At 44.3% G+C, this 20,876-nt stretch overlaps 2 protein-coding genes across 10 annotated transcripts in view; one reads left to right on the top strand and one right to left on the bottom strand.

The window, feature by feature from the left end:
- Positions 1-663: 663 nt before the first annotated feature.
- Positions 664-3,196, bottom strand: LOC123821869 (translation initiation factor IF-2-like). Its single transcript, XM_045843573.1, has 3 exons — positions 2,945-3,196; positions 1,196-1,909; positions 664-1,119 (listed from the first exon to the last, which is right to left on the bottom strand). Exons 1-2 carry the CDS (start codon positions 3,194-3,196, stop codon positions 1,259-1,261), a joined length of 903 nt encoding a protein of 300 aa, XP_045699529.1. The 3' UTR covers positions 664-1,119; positions 1,196-1,258.
- HIVEP2 (HIVEP zinc finger 2) overlaps positions 2,829-20,876 on the top strand; it is a 182,118-nt gene continuing 164,070 nt past the window's right edge. For 5 of the 9 annotated variants that reach the window (XM_045842654.1, XM_045842657.1, XM_045842656.1 and 2 more), the window contains exon 1: positions 3,130-3,405. The gene's annotated coding sequence lies outside the window, so the exon portion shown is untranslated. Of the gene's footprint in view, positions 2,952-3,129; positions 3,406-3,693; positions 3,799-3,995; positions 4,089-20,876 lie in introns of those variants that run through there. The other 4 variants (XM_045842658.1, XM_045842655.1, XM_045842651.1 and 1 more) reach the window with 4 other exon arrangements.

The raw sequence follows: 20,876 nt of genomic DNA, 5'->3' as shown, positions 1-20,876 counted from the left end.
TGACTCTGTTATGCTTAGAAGGTAAGCAAGTGGACAGACATGCTGCAGCATTAGGGACTGGAGGCGGGGAGGCATTTACTTGAAAGAGAGTAATTCTTCCCAGTAGAGGGATGTCACCAAGTTCACGCATACTCACAAATATTTTTATTTCTGCATCAACTCGCTTCAGGTTATATTATTTCGAGCCTGATGATTTTGGAACAAGGTAAGGGGAATACAACTTTGAGTAAAGAGTGTCTGTAGGGGGGTCCTCTTTGGTGGTAGGATCAGGTCATCAAAAAAGCTGTATACTGGATTTTTTAAAAAAATCATTTTAGTAGCTCAAGTACCTGAGTATTCTAATATTCACATTTCAACATTCAATCTAGTCTTTTAAAGAGGCATTTAAGATGTCAACATTCATTTGTGCTAGTGAAGCAAAGCTGCCTGCTACTTCCTTTGCTTACTTTGTGGGAGCTTGGGCAGCTGCTGTGTGTGCTGAAGGGAAATTGAATTCTTAAAGAAACTGCTTAATCTTCTCTATTAAGCAATTAAATAAAATGGACTTTGGGAGTATGTAGCAGGTGGGTTTGGGAGTGAAAAAAATTCAAAAATCGCATTTTGCGTTTTAAATGGACGCTTAAGAATGCAACGGCATACACTTAAGATGATGATTGGGGGAACTTTTATTAAATGCATCAAGTTAAGAAGGGCGGAATAATAAAGAACTTATACAATGAAAGGAGCCAGTTAAGCAGAAGTAGGCCCTGAATTTAAATGAGATCAACCTAAAAGGACACAGTGAAACGTACTCCGCATTATTCACATTTTTCCGCTTTGGAAAAAATATCCATAAAACGTGTACCCATCGCTTTACCTGCAGTCGTCCTTGACGGCAATGTCGGCTTTGGATAGGGAGCGCAGAAATGCACCGATCACAGGTCGAAACGAAATACAAACCAAAACAAAAAGGAAACTAGCAGCGCGATTCTCACTGTCATTTAAGGGGCTGCCTCCCTTTTGACGAGTTCGTTTTTATTGAAAAGGGAAGGGAATATTTGATATACTCGGCATGTGGTCCTTTTCCGCGAAACCTGAAACTTGAGACGCGAAGCATTCCTCAGTTGGTGAAATACCTGCCTTAAAAGCAGAACCACAGTTAATGTCTTTGGCCCGGAATTCCAGAGGCTAATTTCCACCCCTCCCACGGAGTCACCTGCTCAGGGGGAACCCCGGCCAGAAATCCGGGTCGCGCCAGGTCAAATCTTGCGTCTCTTGTTTACTCCGCCCCTGGCAGGGCGGCGGCGCGGCCTGCGGTGGGTAGGGCCGCTGGGGCCCGCGGCGCCCGGGGCACCGGGTTTCGCTGGCCTCCGCCGGGCTGCTCCGACTCCCGAGAAGGGTGGCGCCCGGTACTTGCCCCGCGGGAAGACCACCCGGAGGTGGTGCTCCCCGCGCCAGCCCCGCCTGGCTGCCACTCGCTGTTCTCCGGCCGCCGCGGCCTTCTGGGAACCATCCCCGAGGGTTCACACGAGTCCACACAAGCAGGGTAACGGCTCGAGGGAGTCCCGGTGTCCCCCGGGTGTCGCTGGGGAGGAAGCCCAGAGCTCCGGCCCCCACTCGCCTGGGCTTCCCCCGCCCTCCGGCCCCGTTCTCCTCGCGTTGGGTGTGATTTCACCCGCGTCCCTTCCGAGGAGACAGGAGCGCGCAGACTGCAGGAGGCGGCTCGCCCCCGGGTCCCAGCACGGCCCACCAGGAAACCGGCGGTAGCTCTGTGCGCCGCTGCCCAAATCGGTTTGAATATTCTGGAGAGGGCGGTCGGCAGTGCCCGACTGGGTGCGCCCAGGGCGCCCTGGTGAGTGACCCCAGGGAAGGCAAATGGAGCATTTCGAGCGCGAGAAAAGTTCGTGCTTCCACAGGGGCACGGAAAGTGCTAGTCAAAACACTTTGCAAAGCTCCAGAAACGCTGCCAGGAGCTACCTACAGTAAGATTTTGTTTATCTTGACTGATAACATAACCGTGAGTAGAGGCGGGGACGAGGGAGACGCAATGGATCAGAGGTGCACGGAGAAAATCATAATGACAATACTAATTATTATATAATTCCGTTTGTTATCAAGCCCGGGAATGATTATAAGGGAAGTGAGGAAGATAGGTGGTGGGGGGAGGAGGAGGTTTCCACAGCCCTAAAGGAAATTCTCAGGCTCCTAGAGACGCCCAAGTGTTTTTTTGCAGAACAAGTAGAAACCCGCTCTCCAGGGAGTTCCCGGATCCCGGCAAGCGGGAGCGCGGCCGCGATCTTCCCGCTCCCGGCGGCGGCGGCGAGGCCCGGCCCGGTCCTCGGGGCCGCCTCCCCCCCCACCCCCCCCTGTCGCCCCGAGCACAGCAGCACATCCCTCTCTCCTTTGCCGGCTCCAGACTGGTTTTTCTGGTTCAGCCTCCCTCCCTGGGACGCGCTGGGGGATCCGATGACGTCGCTGGCTGAGTCTCTCCCTCTTCCTCCCTCCCTCCCTCCGCCTCTCCCCCCGCCCGCCCTCGCCGCGCACTCCTCCTAGTAACTTCTGTTCGGGGAGGCGCTGCCAGGAATAACCCGGTGCGTCCACAGACCGGGAGGGGAGGCGGCCGCCGCGGCTCCCACAAGCGGACTGCTGCGGCCCGGGCCTCTCGGCTCCCTCCCGAGCCCCGCGGCCCCTGCCCCGGCCCGTCTCCGTACAGTGTCAGAAAAATAAATAAAGGGAAGAGGAGCCCGGGCAGGCGGTCAGGATCTCTTCCCTCCCTCCGCGCCCGCCCTCCCTGTGTCCTTAAGGAAATGCTACCAGACACCCCCCACCAGACACGCTCAGCCTGGGCGAGGAGCGGCCGCCGCGGCAGCGAGAACAAGGGCACCAGGGGGGTTTCCTCCCCCACCTTCTCTCCCTCTTCCTCCTCTGCGTCCTCCTCCTCCTCCTCCTCCTCCTCAGCGGTGACTTTCCAGGTGAGCGGCTGCCGCTGCTGCTGCGAGGATCCCCCTCGCCCGCTCGGTCTCGGGCCGCCGCGTCGCGCCCTCTTCCCGCCCCTGTCACCCGGCGGCGGCCGAGATCTGACAGCCGCCCGAGGGGCTTGCGGCCCGGAGGCGGGCGGCGGGCGGGAGGCGGGCTGGAGGTGAGGGGGTGGAGAGCAGGCGAGCGGGGCGCCGCGGAGCGCTGTCTCTCTACTGGAGGAGGGTCTCCACCAAAACATCTCCGTTCACTGTGGCACAAGTCTTGGCCAAGTTGCGTCTTGGAGGTTGAGGCTCCCAGGACCCTGGAGCAACTTAAAGGGTCTCATGGCTCGTTGACATCAGTCCTACACGTCTCGACTTTGGGGTGCTGCATACACCCCGGGGGCGCGTGGAGGGCGGACTGAGCATTTGGGAAACAGAGCGGCAGAAATGTAGGTTCCTCGGCTCGGTAAGTGGCCTCGGCGCCGTGTTTTTCCTGCCTCCCGTAGCGTTGGGGAGCTTGTTTCACTTTATACCGAAATAGCCTCCTCCGGACTCCATCGCCCCTCCCGGCGCGCGTCCCCGGCTGCTTCCCGGTTTCCCAAGGGTGAGGGTCGGAGGGGGCGGGGATGGGGGGGAGACCTCGCGAGGGGGGTCCGGCGCGTTGGGAAATGCGGGGAATACCCTGGCCGAGAATCTATGCAGAAGAGGGGAGGCTGATTTGCGTAATGTCCTGGGGGGAGGGGGCCGCGCGGGAGAGCTGGAGGCTGGAATGTGCCTGGTTACTAATGAGGGACGTGCACCGGCGCGCACCGCCGGGCTACAGCTGCGGCTGCCGCGGCCGCCGGCCGCCAGTCTCCAGGTAGCGGGGGAGGGGGCCGCGGCCGCGCCGCGCGGGTAGGGGGCGGGCGGGCGGCGCGAGGGCCGGGCCGCCGGCCTGCGGCCGAGAGAGCGCAGCGGAGGCACTGGCAGTTGGCATTTCAGTGACTCCTTTCTCCTGCCGAGGAAGGAAGGAAGGAGAGAAGGAAGGAAGCGAGGAAGGAGGGGACTGTCTCGATGGAAGGTTCAGGCGGAGGCGCCCTCGCCTTGCGGGTGCACCGGCCACAGAGCGGCTCCCGGCGGCGCAGGCTGGCCGGGGGCGCGTGGAGACCGGTGGGGGCGGTTTGCATGCATGTTCGTCTGTGCGTCTGCCTGGGGACCGGGAAGGGACATGTGTTTGGGCTGTGCACTGTGGGGAGCTGGGTCTGCGCCTTTATGTCTGTTCCCTGAAGTGGGTGGAACGTTGGCCCGTTCCGGGAATGTTCCATGACGTCGTGCACCCACAGGAAGGGGGTTAACGAGGGGCTCTCTGCCGCGGCGGCTCTGCCGGCTGCTATCTTAGCAGATGTGCTGCTGGTCCTCTCACCTCCTTTCACCCCTCCCCCCGCCTTTCCATTCTGTGCGTCTGGTGCTGGAAGGGGTGAGACAGGAAAACATTGCTGTGGAGGTGGGTGGGTGGGTGGGAAGGGGTGGTGTGTGTGTGTGTGTGTGTGTGTGTGTGTGTGTGTGTGTGGTGTCTGTCGTATTGGGGGGGAGACTCCAGTTCAGCGCTGCCACCTCAGCTGTTATCACAGATCGATGCGCTTTATACGCATGTGCCTCCCGCGTTCTGTCCCTCTTACATAACACATCCAGTGCAGCAGAGAAATTGCGACCCCAACCCTCCAAGCCCAAATCGGATGAGGATATAGAAGGTCAGGAAGCGTGCGCTGGTGTTCTTCTTGGGGGGACGTGGTCCCAGTGGGGAAAAGCTGTAGAGGCAAGAAGGTTTTCTTCAAGTGGCTTCTCTCCTGTCTGGCTTGAAAGCATCTAACTAAAAAGGACTGCAGGAACTACTCCTCTCTAATGAGAAAGCTTTTACATGCCACGCCGAGGGCAACTTGAACCAGGGTACTTGAACCTGGAGAGTGTAGAGAAAAAATAGGGTCCTTAATAAAGACACTTGGAGGAGATGGGCAGTAATATATGCGGGGTACGGGGCTGTAGGGGTAGCTTTGCGGGGAGGGGACCAGAGGAATCCTCTGATAATAGGTTTCACCGGAGGCCTTAGGACACCTGTAATGGCTTAGAATTCACACAGGAAGCAGTGTGTGCAACTGACATTGCGAAAGCCTTGTTCTCTGTACAGTTACTTAGGCCTGAAATGAACATAAAAAGGCTTGTTTCCGGTACTTTCACTTACAATGGAAAATCTGAACTGATTTCCTCCCCCCGTTTTTTTTGCTATTTTAAAAATAACTCAGTTTACCTCCAAATGAATATCGGTATTCTCCCTTACCCCCAAAGGCTAGACGTTGGTAATTCACAAGAGAACTCTTTCTTTTCCCCTAGTATACTCGGAGCTCTGGTCAAAGGCTATTGATTTTTCTTTTTAGTACAGTTTTTTTTTTTTTTTGGTAGTGGTGTAATCAAGCCCAGAAATTACTTGAAATATTAATAAGATACATTTTAATTAAATTTGCAATGATCTGTCTTCCTACAAAAAGGCCATTTAACTTTATTTGCATCATTTCCTCCAGTGATATTGTAGCCTTTGGTGATGTTTGGCCTTGAGTGCAGCAAGTTATTTTAAACATTTACTTATATTATATAATATATATTTTATACATATTACATATATATTAGGATTTACAAATATCTTGTGTTTTTTCACCTTATAAGATTGCCAAAGCAAAATTTTAATCAAGTAAGTTGTGTAATGCATAGATTGGGTTTGGGTTTGATTTTTAGGATATAGGCCAGATAGTTGATTAAGACAGAAATGCCCTCCCCATGAGTGAAATGGGTATCATTTCCATTGTTAAGACAAAATTACTGTGGTATACTCAGGGTCACGAGGGGAGCTGTGCATTTGTGTTTTGAGGTGAAAGGGATTTACCAACCTCCCCTTAATGATGGCGAGGGCTTCGAGTGTCATAATCCCTTCTGACCACTAGGTTCGAAACCTTCAGTGCATTCCTGTGTACACAAATATGTTACCTTGCTATGGTGAATCTTTTTAAAATTGTCTGAGTTTCCCGCTTTCAACATAGGTGAGGTATAAAACGGAATTTGCTTATTGACATGTATATATACACACAGACACACACATACACATATATATGTATTCCTGTTACAGTGATTGTATTTTATGTGGTTGGTTTTATTAGAGATTGCTGATATTCATATATGGCTATTTATGATTAAATTGATGTGGAATTTGATTTGGGGGTAATTTTAGGAGTGTAAGTATATTAATGACTGAAATTAAAATTAAAATTTTAACTGATTTTTAAATGGTTAACTGATTCAAATTTAACTGATTTTTAAATGGTTACATCTACATAGAGGCCTTTGGAAAAATACCGTGAAAACAGATAAAACATTTCTGTATTTCCATTAAACATGGATTGTGAAAGGGGTTTACCACGTGCATATTATAACATAATGAAATCATGCTGTTTAGCTACATTGAAAGATTAGCCAGCAGAGTCTTTTGATGGCTCTGGTTCCTTTTACCTGAGATGTGTTTACAAATGTTCTTGTCACTATGAAAACAAAACAGAGACAACATGCATGCAGGTGTTCCTTGTGGAACAAGGGTGCATGTGTCTGCTTGAACCTTTGGCACTTTGTCATGATTCAGAAAGCCAGGTTGACTCTTTTATGCTTTTTCAATTTAAAATGAAAAACCTCTATTTAAGAAGTTGCCTATTTGGTTTTAAAAAAAAAGTAGGGCTCATTTTAATAGCGAATTAACAAATAACGAGTACTCTGTGTTGGTTTTAGATTTTTTGAGTTATTTGTTACTAGCTGAAGTTAACTAGAAGGCTTTAGCATAGGAAAAGTAGTTTTAAAGCAAAAAGTAGTTTATTGAACATGTTATTTGGCATAAGTAAAAGTATAACCCATAGGATATATGATAATTTATTACCGGATGTGGTAACTCTTATAATAAGGAAAAAGTGGCTAAGACCCACTGGATGGATGGTTTTGGATCAAACAGGCTGCTCTGCACCTAAGTCTGTTAAAAGTAAACACCGTTTTCATGGTTTGATTCACAGTCAGCACCAGCAGAACTCTGTTGGTCCACGCAGTAGACCTGTAGGTGGAGAAATGGTTCACAATTTCAGTGATGTGTTTCCAGTTAATGGATTTCCATGCGAATTCTTTGTGAATCCATAGTTTGGCTGAACCTGGTATGTAAGTGTTGCAACTTTTTCAGTGATGTTTAAAAAGGAGCAGAGGAAGTTTGCTAACTCAACTCAGTGGACTTCAGGTTTCAAGGAACTTCAAACCACCCAGCATGTGTGGGTTTGCTGTAACTACCTAGGCAGAGCCTTTATTAATCTTGAGTAAAACGTCAGTGATTGTTTCTGTGAGGCTCCCCAGTGCTTGAAGCTATGGATGAACACAGAAGATTGAGAGAAAATGGGCAAACTTGATGAAAATAAGATTGTGTGTATTTAAAGGAAGTTGTAGAAATGATATAATTTTCTGTTCCTGATAGTTGATTACAATCAAAAGCATTGCTTACTATGTGCTGTTATGGCAATGCTAACAAAAAGGAGGTTATAAATCAGTTTTCGTAGCCATGAGATGGCCCTAAGTAACTTGGAAAAAATGTTTTAGCACTTAATCTATTATTGTGTCGCAACTCCCAAGTCTTTATGTACAAGAGGATCATGACATGGCTTACTTGGTGTGTGCAGTCTTTGGCATCTGAGGTGGACTATGGGTACTAACAGAAAGATAGACATAGGGCTTACCCTATCTTCAAGACTGCATTTGGAATAGAATCGGAACTTCCTGATAATTTGTGTCATGAACCATTTGAGTTATTAACTATGATGTGATCTATTCTACAACTGTAGATTTCATAACTGTGGGATTCATAACTGTGGATTTCCTATCAGGTTAAATTTGAAGTCTGGGCTTATTCAGGCACATTTGAAGAACGTGCTTTGGAGGGAAGAGATGGAAGTGATGTTTGTGTGCCTGAAGTTGAACCTGGGTAGAAAGCAGGTAGAGGTCGGCCTGCCCTTTCTGAGTCCCCTTCTGAGTCAGGAAGTACTCGGGGGCCAGCCAGCAGCTTTGACTTTTACTCACATATGATCTTCCGTTCTTTAGGGCACTGGGACAGGGGCCTCAGTCATCATCAATGAATACATTTTTTCATTCATTTATTCAACAAGTGTTTGTTATGGGTTGGGCTTTGTGCTAGACACCAAGGGTATACTCATAATCTAGACCAGAAAAGGAACGTGTAATCTAGTGGGGTTGACAGATACTAATAATATCATGGACCAATATATGTAATGCCGCATTGGTTATATGTCCTGTGGAAGAAAGGTAAAGGAGCGTATAACAAGGGGTACAGCATGCCTGTCTTGGAACTGAACAAGAGACCTCTCTGAGGAGCTGATGTTTGAGATAAGACTGAAAAATAAGGGTCAAATAGAAAAAGGTGGGAGCAAAGATGGGGAGAGTATCATACAGAGGGGGAACAATGCAAATGCCGGCAGGCTGGGGGGTGTGCAGTGTTCTGAGGGGTTGATAGACAGCCGGTGAGGCTGGAGCACAGGTAAGAAGGGAGGTGATGCGAGGTGAGGCCGGACCATGTGGGCAGGGTGACCACGTGAAAGATCATCTAACCTGGCATAAATGGTTGGGGGAGGAGGGATTCTCCTTTGCAAATCAGGATGTGTGATGACCCTATTATTGGCTATGCTAGAGACCAATCATTGGAGGAGGGGTTTGTGGGGCAGGGTTTAGAAGTTTGAGGAGACTGATGTATGTGTAACTTGTATCTCATCACGTTACTTCCACATCAGTGCTTCCTGGCCTGCTGGAAATCTGTTAGGATTCGATGTGCTGACTTCAGTTGGAGGGGTTTAGTGGTCGGTCAGCTGTTGTTATTTTGCATATAACTTTTTTAAGAATACATATTTTCACTTTTAAAAAATACTTACTTGGGACTCCGGTTAATTGGCCAGCATTATTGATTTCATTGATTTGAACTACAATGAATTACTAGTTCAACCCACTATAAAACTTCTTACTCTAGACAATATTCACAAATATTTATAGTAAATTGGCTATCAAACGCTGGCTTAGAAAAATGGTTATACTTAAGATTATAAGGTATTTACATTTTTAGGTATAAATATTTTAAGGAAAGTATACATGATTCATTTCATGGTTCATTAAAATACCACTTTTTAGCTGATGCCCAGTTCTACCTAAATCATGACAATACTGGACAGTTAGCATAGTGCAGTGTACTGAAAGGCATTGTTCTTTTGTTTTTTGTTTTTTTTTGGATAAAGATTTCTTTGATGGTTTCGTTTTCTCTGAAAAAGAAAGCAGGAGATCAGCGAAGCTCTTAACTATTTGCATTGTGGCAGACTCGCTTGATTTCAGAAGCCCAACAAAAAGGTGGGACTTTTGAAACGAGGCAGTAGGGAAATGTAGACACACCCTCGTTTGTATTTAATTAGTGATCTGTAGACGTGCACATGTGGGGAGGCATGCACACATGCGCGCGCACACACACACACACACACACACAGAAAATGATACGTGTTCCATGAGGAAGAAAATTTTGATACTTGAAATACAGCCTAAATTCTCATCCTGATAGTGCAGAAAGTACAATATTCCTTTTAAAATGGAGATTAGGTCTAACTCCATATAAAGAAGATTATAGGACAGGTAATTTAAATTGTAAGTAGCTTTGTTCACTAAAGTGCTAGATTCATTTGAAACAGTGTTTTATTTCTTTTGGAAGCCAGACAACTCATTTAATAGTGTACATATGAAACACTAATTTGGCCTGTTAATTGGATGCAATTAAACTGAGGTTATTTTATACTGCTTAATTGTCTGAAAATTACATGCATTACCATGCCTGTGTAATGCGAGGCAAAAACTGGGGGTAGAGTTGGAGAGGAGTGGAGGCACATATATATAGTCTGGTTGTGTCTTTGCACTGAACTTTCTGTAACAATTTGGAAACAAGTCGTTTAAATGCTCTGGACTTCATTTGGTAAGGGAACGGATCGGAACAGATGGCTTCTAAAGCCTCTTCCAGCTCATATTCTATCTGTTTGTGAATTCTACTTTGTAGTTCTAGAGAATGCAGTGTCATTATATTCTGTAATTATGGTATTACAAGGATGAACTAAACACTTTAAAAAATCAGCACAGTGCCAATTTAGGAAATCCGTTAGAGGGGAGGGAATTTAGGCTTGAGGAGCAGGGGGTTTGTGCCAGGCTTCATACCAGCCACTCTCAGTAACGACCGCAGTGATATTTGGTGTTTTAGTTTCATGTGTATACTTAGGAGATGAGATTCAGAAAGGTGAAATGGTCTTTGCAGGGACGCTCTGATAGTCAGTCAGCAGTGAAGCAGAATTTGAACTCAGGGCTAGTTGGCTTCAAAACCGTTTGGTCTCTTCATCATTCCATGCAGCCTAGGCAATTGTTAAACATCGAGATTATTTCAAAAATTATATTGTCAACTGTTTTTTTTTATCACATTGCACAGTGTTTTCCCCTAGTAGCTGGCACACATCTCATGGTGATATATACAGGTAACCTAGGACCTAAGAGCCTAGATTTGAAGTCTGACAGAACAGGATGGATTCCAGCTCCACCATCAACTGGGGCAATTTAGGAAAGTTACATAATCCCTGGGGTTTACAAAGTGAGGGTGGTAATAGCTGTTGAAGGATCACTGCGACATTTTTATGAGAATGTACGCATCTCAGTGATGTGTGAATGTGTGTAACATTGTACACGTTTACTCATTGTAAACGTGTAACACCTGGTAGCTGTGCTTATCATTAAGAAGGGATTAGACCAAAAGAAAAACACAAAAGAATTCAAATTGTTATATACATTTTCCAATGGTCTATTAATCTCTTGATTGAAATTGGTTTAAGAAATGATATCAGAATGCACATTTTTCAACAGTTAACAAATGGAAATATCAGTTAAAGTTTGGGGTATATCTTACTGAGTTCAGTCGGTGCCGTGGTAGTGAAATGAACTGATTCTCTGGTTCTCTGTGGATCATCTTTCTGGAGTTTTTGGTCTAAAAATAGCCTTTGGGGCCTGAATTACCCAAGTTGAACTATGTCAATCTCAAGAGCAGGGGAACCAGTGTTCCTTTCGGGGCCTTGGGTGTGCTTAGGAGGCACAACTGGAGTGTTCTTGGAACTGCTGACTTTTAAACAAACATTTATTAACCAGACAAGGATTTATTCAGCACCTGTCCTAGCAAAGGTGCTATTCTAGACACTGGAGATGTATCAGTGAACAAAATGGTAAAAACAAACAAATACATAAAACCCTGCCCTCATGGACTTCACATTTTTTGGACTAATTTAGAAACTTTTTAGCCCAAATTCAGTCCTTGCACTACGTTCCAGTGTTTTTACGTTGGGTCTCTAGAAGCGCCGTGAGACTTTGTGAATCCCCAGTGCAAATACCCCATTATTGTATCTAGATCTATATTTTTCATAGTAAGATAGTTTTGAAGAGGAACTGTTTTTACATAACTCAATATTATAGCATTATTTTTTTATATTTCTCTTTGTGGTTCAGGATTACAGCTTTTTAGAACCTGTAGCATCAGGCCCTTGTTGCTGTTTTGTAGGGGAGAAGAGAAAATGCTTTACAGAGACACATCCTATTGTGAAAGGCATTTGTAAGGAGTTGAAGTGAAACGATTGCCACAACGTATATTGGGATGCATATTTTTAATCTTATTTAAATGAATTTTTTTACAGAGGATTTTTGTTACAAAATTTATGTTGGGTTGTGATGGCTTATACTGTCACAAACCATGCGGGCAACACAGTGCGTGCTGTACAGTGGGCATGCAGTAGATATTTGGTGAATGTTTGAAGTCATAATTCACAACTCGCTTCAGTGCAAATGGTAAGAAGAGTCTGACCCAGTGGAAGACGGCGTGGGGCAGTCAATCAGAACCAAAGGAGGGATGAAGTCCAGGCTAGCCTTCACTCCTATAGCCACAGTCCACTCACCTGCTCGCTCAGATGTGTTTCTTCAGCTTCTTAAGAAGTCGTCTGGGAAACCGCTGCCTCACCTACCCACCCAGCAGTCACAGCCATTTCTTAGAGTCACGGCCAAGGCCTCCCTGGACTCTGCACTTCCCGTCCGATGTGCCAGCATGTAAACAGATGGGGCCACCTCGAGCTACCTTCTTCCTTCAGTGGGACAGGGAGGTTTACAGTTGAGCTGTTTTTGTTTCGTGGAGGACCGTCCTCTTTGGCCTTATTTTGTTCAGGGTCCTCTGAAAAGGAGAGCTGGGTGAAGGCGGTCGGTCCCTGCCGGGTTTGAGGAAGAGGTGTTTCCTGGTGGGCCTGCTCGGGTAAATTCATCAGAGAGAGCGAGTGTGTTCCTTTCTCCCATTATGTGTCCTTGTCTGTAGAGCAAAGAATGCTGAGGGAGTGAAAGCTTGAGGAGTGACTCTTGTCCTCGCACTGGAAGCTGGTGAGGAGATCTGTCTCGGCAGCTCGGCAGTGCCCCGTGGGACAGTGCTGCTGGCTGGCCCAACACTTCATGGACAGGCCAAGGGGAAGTTCAGCTCTGAATTATCCATGGGACAATGATCAAACTGCATTTTTCTTCTCCTGGTGCTTACATTTTGAATAACTTCTGTTTCTGTAAGCAAGGGAAAAATCCAGGGTTCTGAACATTCAGAGCATTTTTTTTTGTCATTCAGTGTGTTTGCCATGTGTCAGAGCTTATGCTGGGAGAAATACAGACTTCTGGGAGAAAATGAGGATTTCTAATATCTTTCCTGTCCTTGTGAGGCTGTGCTCAGTAGGGCCTGCACCAGGGTTGCAGAGGACACCCGAGTTGCTGATGGTAAACCTTGATCCTGGTAGTATGTTGCTTGCCTTGTTATTGATTTTCAAAATGATTCAGGGGAAGTGGCTATACCTCTGTTATGTTTCGTTGTGTCTTCATCTGTAAAAATGAAGCATTGTTTAGAGCACTGCCCTAGCTCCTGGGAAGAGAGCGGGGTAACATGCAAGAAAATTGGAGTGGCTATTTTTAGGGGGTGAAGCAACACTAAGTTTGAGAATGATTCAGTTGTTGAAACAAAATCTGATACACAGCAATACATTTGTGACAAGGGTGAGTAGAGTGTTCTTGAGATAATTGACTGCTATTGATGCAACTCATTACAGGCGCACGTAATTGTCTTCAGAAAGATGATGGCCAGCAGCTTCACAGCTCCTTGTGATAGCCTCTGGTGCGTTTACGTTTTGTGTAGTCACTAATGCACATGTGCAGCAGAATTTCGAGATAGCTATACCTATATTCAAGCAAAAGAACAGGAATCCAAAGTCATTTGTTTTTGAATTTGTCATTTGTGTACTTGTTCAGTGGCCTCAGTCATGTTGGTGAAGATTCAATCAAACGTAGCTTTTAAAAAGGGCCAAGTGCCTGAGAATATTCAAAATGACCTTTTTAAAATAAATCACCTGACAGTAGAGAATATAGAAAATAATTGGATGCTAAATGGGGAGATTAGGTTTTCTAATGGACAAAGTCCAAACCTGTTCAGTCATCAGTTGATTGTTGGCCACGTTTGGTAGGAGTTTGCTAATGTTAAACGTAATGATGCCTGAAAATAGTTATGATGGATAATGCTAGAAGATCTGGAAAATTTTAAATGTTAGCTGATAACTCCAAGAATTTATATGGTGAGAAAAATGCCCTGATAATTAGTCTTTCTTCTCCTGTATTCTTATAGTTCTTCTAGGATGGGGGCAATGAGAATCACTTAGAAGGCATTCTGAAATGAGGAACGGATTTGCCCTGGCTTTGCTGCCTGCTCTGTTAAGCCTTCCGACAGCGGTAGGAGCAAGCAGTGTCTAATGGTATACTCAACATTTGTGATCGCCTTGAAGCCCATTGGTTCTGGTTTAAATTTCGTAAGAAAATTTCTACCACACACAGTTGTGTACATCACATTATTATTCTTATCTCCGGTGTGTAAATATTTCTTACAGATGAGGTAGAGAGAAGAGAAGGGTATAGAGATGGGATCCTGAGGGTCCTTTGGAATATGCAGGTAGCCTGCTTCCTTAGTCCCTGGAACCTTTCCAAGTGCTTTTTACCAGAAGGGTCAGATCTTGGTTGGAGTGGGCTGCATCTTTAGTATCAATTTAGCATTGAGGAGTTCTGCTTTTTCCTGTCACTCTGATACAATTTGTGGTCCTACGGTGACGACTTATTTAGGGCATCTCTTAAATGGTCTAATTTAAATTATGCTGATTAACTTGCTAGGTGTAGAATCTGCCGTATTTGATTTGTCAAATGGTGGCAGGACCCTTTCGGTGTGATGTCTTTCATGGAATTTCAGAAAAGCATTGGAGGCATCATTTAATCCCCAGATGAGCGCGGAGAAATCACTCAAGACAGATCACCAAGGAGTGCCGGCATTCAGTCCCGACTCAAATATATACCTCTCCTTTCCTTAGGTTTATCAGCAGATAGAGAACCCTGCGGTTATCTAGAATGAGCGGGTTCATTGCCTTGCATGACAGTCTTACAATTATTTAAAAGTAACGATTGTGTTCCCCTTACATATTCTTTTCTCCAGGCTAACTATTCATAGTTCCTCCAACAATACCTTTTATTATGTCGTTTTCATTTTCATCTTATTATTTTCTTCAGGCATCAGGCTGTTCACATCTGAAATTTACTCCAGGCTATGTTTGTTAGGAGTCCTAAAAAAAATAAATTGCTTATCTCCAGTTACTCTTCAGAACATAGCCTCTTGCCAACTGGTTTAGAAACATTTTATTGAAAGGCGTAGACGTGCTTGCCGAGACTTTTACAGCTGGAACAGAGTTGGAATTTATAATAATATAATACAAATCTATTTTAACAAATGTAGTTATTGAGGTTCTGGCACGTGTAAGCTATATGGGAATACAAAATACAATAGCGATAGAAACAGAATGTAAGATACAAAGAAGAGTGCTTCACTATTTCCAATATCAAAACTTTCCTAATTTACTATATTAAAGAACTATGCAAGGGGGAGCTGTAATTAAAAGCAGCAATTTAAATACCCTATGAAAGGCATATATGAGGCATCCAACATATGAAATCACCCCTGGCCGATGAGGTCTGAAAAGATTTCATACCAGAGGGGGCTGCTACAGATAGGCCTTGATTTTGATAGGTACCAACGTGGCCAATTGTCAGGAGTGTTTTCAGAGCAGCATCTGATTTGAGGGCATATCAAGTGAATGCTGTTAAAAAAAAAACTTAGAACGTCTGGGGTATGTTGTCTAAGGACTTGTATTCCAGCTTAAGGACTTTGTACCTAAAACAATATATAACGGGGGACACATGTACTGTAACACATCAAAAATTTGGTCCCTGATTTTGGCATTTCCATAACTTTTCAAAAATTGTTAAATAAAATGGATGAAAGATATGTGAAAACTTCTATGCAGAAATTATAGTGTAGTTATAAAGAGTATGAAGGATGTATGTTTTGCATGTAAGACCTAGTGCTTTTGAATGAGATATTATTATTACTTTCTTTGTCCCAGAAGCCCAGCAATTTCAAGGACACTGACTAATGATAGAGGTAAAGTGCCTGTATTGCCGGTGGACATACTTTTTAAAAAAGATTTTATTTATTTATTTTTAGAGAGGGAAGGGAGGGAGATAGAGAGAGAGAGAGAAACATCAATGTTCTGTTGCTGGGGGCCATGGCCTGCAACCCAGGCACGTGCCCTGACTGGGAATCGAATCTGCGATGCTTTGGTTTGCGGCCCGCGCTCAATCCACTGAGCTACGCCAGCCAAGCTGATGGACATACTTTATACTCATACCTGTGCTGGTTATTAGTACCTTTTCTGTATACAACTCCTTGACCATGTAAATGACATGCCACACTGACATCAAGGTTAGCTCAGGCGGTGGCCATTTTAATACAACATGGATTAACCTTTTCTTCAATTTATGTTTTCTGTTGATTAATGATGGAGATACAGAATTTTGGGAAATACTTCCATGTGGGGTGTGTTACTTGGAAGAATATCACCTATGGAGTACCTGGTAGTATGTGATGAGTTTTATTGTATCTTAATGATAACCTTGAAAAATATTTTTACTTTAGATCAACTATCTTTAGTATCTATGAGAAAACTCTCTTCTTTGAATCTACATGCAGGTTGCTTATTAATCCACATAATAAAGAGTAAAGATGGTGGATACCTAGGTGGACGCATATTTTGTAGAACAAGTGGACCTATATGCAGAAGCAATACATTATACAATAACTAAAAGTTAATGATTATATGTTACCAAAAGAAAAGTTATCATTTCCTCAGTGGATACTTTGATTTTGGAACTTTTAACCACTGTGTCAAGTGACATTTTAGATTTAGTCACTCTTTTAGTCTCTGGAGACGTACGCAGGACTTTGTGAGGGGCTAGGAGAGAATACAAAAATACTTTATTATAATAAAATAACTTACACAGTTCATTAATTTTTAAGTACATTTTAATGCCTGTGGGGACACTGATGTTTCAGTAACAGTTGATTATAGGCCATCTGAGCATTTACTATTATTCAGGCTTTATTGAGGCTCTATCCTGAAGTATTAAATATAGATGGAGACTGAAAGAGGAAGTGTATTCTGAAACCCCTGAGTACTACATACACACATTCCCATTTGAAGAATGTATTGGCTTTTACCTAGAGGCTGAAAGGCATGAGGTAATGGTGCGTCCCCTTGTTATCATCTAGAGGAGGGAATGGACAGCATTTGAGCCACCTGTAGGCCTGGGACTGTCTTAGTGTCAGATGCTCTACTTTGTAGAGTTACCCAAGCTCAAAGGGATCAGAACACTAGTAATTTGTGCTAAAGGCCATTTAATAAAGAGAAAGTTGTCATTATGGGGGCAGTTTGTAAGAAAAATAGAATCATGGGGCTTGAAAGTACTGAAGTAGAAAAAGGATCTTATTGGAACCAAAGATGGTAAACCATGTAAGGTTTCTTATGGAAGTTTTCTTCTTTCATGTGTGTGCATACGTGTCTGTGTAATGCACTCTGTCTTCGTTCCTGTTCACTCAGTGAGCTGTACCCTTCACTGGACTGTGCTGCATATATTGACTCTTGAGCTGGGCTCTGGTTTGGCGGAGAACTGGCCCAAGAGGAGCACTACGGTCTTACACTGTGGCGTGGAATAGACTGTGGCCCTGAGAAAGAAGGGTGTCCTCATGGTTTTGCCGGTGTGCTTCTTGGGAGCCAGTTTTCTGGAAAAGCAACAGATGATTGGGGAGTGCTCATTTGAGAAGAAGAATACTCAGTATTGGCTCTTAGGAGAGAAGAGTAAGAACTTACCGTGCCATTCTGAACATTTTTAGAGATGTCAGCTTGTGAGGCCAGTCCACCTCTCACAGTCAAGTTACAGCAGAGACTGTGTGTGCAGCATGTGAGACAGACACGTGGAGGTTTCTGTGGTGGAGAACCGGGATCTCAGAAGCGTGGAGACCCAAAGAATCACTGCAGCAATCCACGGTTCTCGTGTTGTAACTACACACCTAACTGAAACCAGTCCTGAATTCAATGATGAGTTTTAAGAGAATTACCTTGAGAAACATCAAGTCTCAATCCTTTCCATTAAATGAAATAAGTATATGTCACTGGGTTGGAATTGTGTACTCTCATAATGTACTTGAAAGCATAAAATCTGAGCATTAAAAATTTTTTTCTGGCAATTTCTAACGATAAAGTGTAAAAATATGTTATCCTGCAAAACATCCTTTTATTCTCACAGTTTATTTGTTCTCTTTCATGATACAAAAGAGATGCATTTGAAAATAACACCAGGAACTTGAAGATTTCACATTTTATTTTTATGGTTTATATTTTCAATGATGTATTCATTCACAAGTTGATTTATTTCATTGCTATCATCCTGGTCTTTATATTCCAGTTTATACTGAATTTATGGTAATATTGATTTCATTTAGTCTGAAATTATGATTAAGAAATAAGATAATACTTAGTCATCCTTGTTTTGTCCATTCCAAATGCCATCACCAGCAATTACGTGTAAACCAGAGAGTGTGAATTTTGAATAAACTCTTCAGTGAGTTAGTATTTGGGCAGTCACTTGCAGCTTACAGAGTGTTAATTATATACCATTGACAGATGATGTAAAGGAATAGGAGAAATTACGTTCTAAAGGAAAACACAAGGATCACTGCAAAGATTTAATGGATAAATTAATAATTGATAACGGGGAGAAAAAAGACACTGTGAAAAAAGTTAGTGTGAGATCACCCAGGAGGCAGATAGTGGTCTGCTGTGTTTCCCAGGATTGGACACACAGGGATCACTTTTACAATCCAGAATTCTTTGATAACAATTTGGGAAGCTCAAGGAAGTTGTTTAAAAATCGCTGTTTTTCAGCTAGGTAGATAAAGCAGTTGGATGTGATTATTTTGTAGGCCCCTCCCAGCACTCACAGGCAGAGGAAGTGGCTACCAAGCCAACCTAGAGCGGCCTAGGAAGTACAGAAGGCCTGGTTTCAGTTTGGAGTTTTGGAATATGGAAAGGGGAAGGCTTTGGCATTTCTTCTGAACAGTATGGAAAGGAGCCCTTCTGAGATCCATACATTTATGCTAATCCTGTGTTCTCTGAGCCCATTTCTTGATAAAATGGGGATAGGAATATATATAAAACAAGTGGTTAACAATAATAAACTCTGCAGGCTTAAGATATTATTATGTGATAAAACACTCAATTGTTTTATTCAGATATTTCGAAAATAAGACAACAGAAAAAGTACTCAAGGGTTTTGGGTCACTTTAAGTGGAAGCCAAGGTCACCTTTCATGTTGCCCTTAGGTAGTAAATGACTGAACAGGACAACTAACATGTATTAAATTGTACTGTTTTTGATGTATATTAAAAAAAATTCTTTTCAGTAAACTTTTTTAAAAATGTAATTTCTTTATCAAGCTGAAATTCACAAAAGCTATCCAGATAATGATTTCTTTGTCAATTCTTAAGATTCATTTACTTGTGAACCTGTAGGTTACAATGCAGTGTATAGTGTAAGTATCATGATACTTATAACACCCTAGATATATATTTTTAAAATATACTTTATTTTCCAGAGAAGTTTTAGGTTTACAGCAAAATTGAGTGAAACAGATACTTCCCATGCTTCCCCTCCAACTTACCCCAATATCAAAATCTTGTACTGAAGTGACACATTTGTTAGCTGATGAACCTACACTGACCTATCATTACCACCCAAAGTCCATGGGTTACACTGGTGAAACCCTAAATATTTTAATTCCATGTACTGATGTGAAACATTGGTTAGTTCAAATGCTAGAGATGTTGGCACAATGCAACATCTGTAACATTGAGTCACCACGAGAAAAACAGAATCTCTAACTTGTTTTGTAATTGGCAGTGCCATTGACACATGTCTTTCGGTTTTTAACTTAAAAATGGTTATACAATACCTTATGGTCTTAGTGTTAACCCTTGTGAACCCTAAATCACTGCTTCTCTGGAATAGCATATGGTTATAATCTGGTTTATGGTTTGAAACTAAATGGAAAGCTGGGAATATAGGATAAAGGCAACTTTAAATCACACCATTATTTTTATGTGAGTGGGTAATTTCCATTTTAAAAACATTCTAGCCAAAAGTTTTGTGTGCTATTAAAATGAGTTAAGTATGAGATCGAAAGATTTTTAAGAGACTCTGATTTTTTAATATTAGCCATTTGAGATTAAGGATTTAATAAATAAAAAGGATTTTATATGTTGTATAATAGGCATTTTAATAGTGAAAACATATAAAATATGCTTTAGAAATGTCCTCTTGCCTTCTTTGACCTCACTGGAGCGATGCAGTGCAGAAACGTTTTTTTTCCTCTTTGACAGTTCAGAGGAATCCACAATAGGAGACAGAAATCGAGGAGACAAATTGCAAGAATAATGCTGAAAGGATTTTCACTCTTGGTGATTTAAAAATAATCCTGGTGGGGAAAAAAGTCATCTACTGAAAAATTAAGCTAAGAAACTTAGGCAAGGAGAATGCTTCCCCTAAACACCTGGAGACACACGCCCATGCCTTCACCCTGGGAAATAAACAGACACGCCGGCCAGCCCGCAGTAGTTGTGGGCTTGGTTTCTTCTGGGAGGAAAAGCGCCCCCACCCCCACCCCCAGCCCCCGCCGCGGTTCAGCCGGGGCTGTTCTGGTTGTCTCCGTCGGGTCTCGGTGCCGCGCCGTGCCGGCCGCGGGCGTGGGGAGTCGTTCCGGGAGACGGGAGCCCCGACCGCCTTGCCCTAGCCCTCGGCGCGCGGTCTGCCCGGGAAGGGCTTGAACTTTGCCCTCCCCCCTCCTTCCCGGTCTGCCGAGACCCGAGGGAATGCGAATGCAATGACGTCTCCGCTCCTTTCAGTTGCACAATAGGAAATGCTCTCGGCCTCCCCCCTTCCTGCCCGGAGAAAGTGGGGCTCGCTTCTCCCCGAGGCCGACGCAACGCGGGCCGAGACCTAGTTTCGCGGCCGCAGCGCCGGGCTGGCCCTCCGGGACGCTGGCTCCCGGGCGCCGGGAGCAGGGACACGGAGGAGGATGCACGTACTTGCGATGGCTCACTTTACCGAGCTCGCCAGGGTACGCCACTGTGCTGAACAGACGGGAGTGTCGGGCGATCACTGGCCTTGGGGAGACCACGTCACTTGCATAATAGAGAGAACACCCGCTCAGGTCAGGTGGGCCAAAAGCATTGGCGGGCTCCAGAAATCAGGGCGAATAATGCTGAATAATGCTGACTGCAGAGGGCCTGAGTAGACTCTTTAGTCACCTGGATAGAATGTA

This window comes from Phyllostomus hastatus, unplaced genomic scaffold, assembly GCF_019186645.2.
Source record: "Phyllostomus hastatus isolate PE091 unplaced genomic scaffold, TTU_PhHast_1.1 phas_contig_40, whole genome shotgun sequence".
Taxonomy (NCBI): Eukaryota; Metazoa; Chordata; class Mammalia; order Chiroptera; family Phyllostomidae; genus Phyllostomus; species Phyllostomus hastatus.
Note: the sequence above shows the minus strand (reverse complement) of the source record. Positions and strands in the feature narration are given on the sequence as shown.

What these genes read in the sequence shown, in the direction of transcription:
- LOC123821869 (XM_045843573.1), bottom strand. Translation starts at nt 3,196, where the DNA reads ATGTTTTGGTGGAGACCCTCCTCCAGTAGAGAGACAGCGCTCCGCGGC. An exon ending in GGCAGCCGCTCACCTGGAAA is followed by an intron (nt 1,910 to 2,944) that starts GTCACCGCTGAG and finishes TGTTTTGACTAG; the next exon opens with CACTTTCCGTGCCCCTGTGG.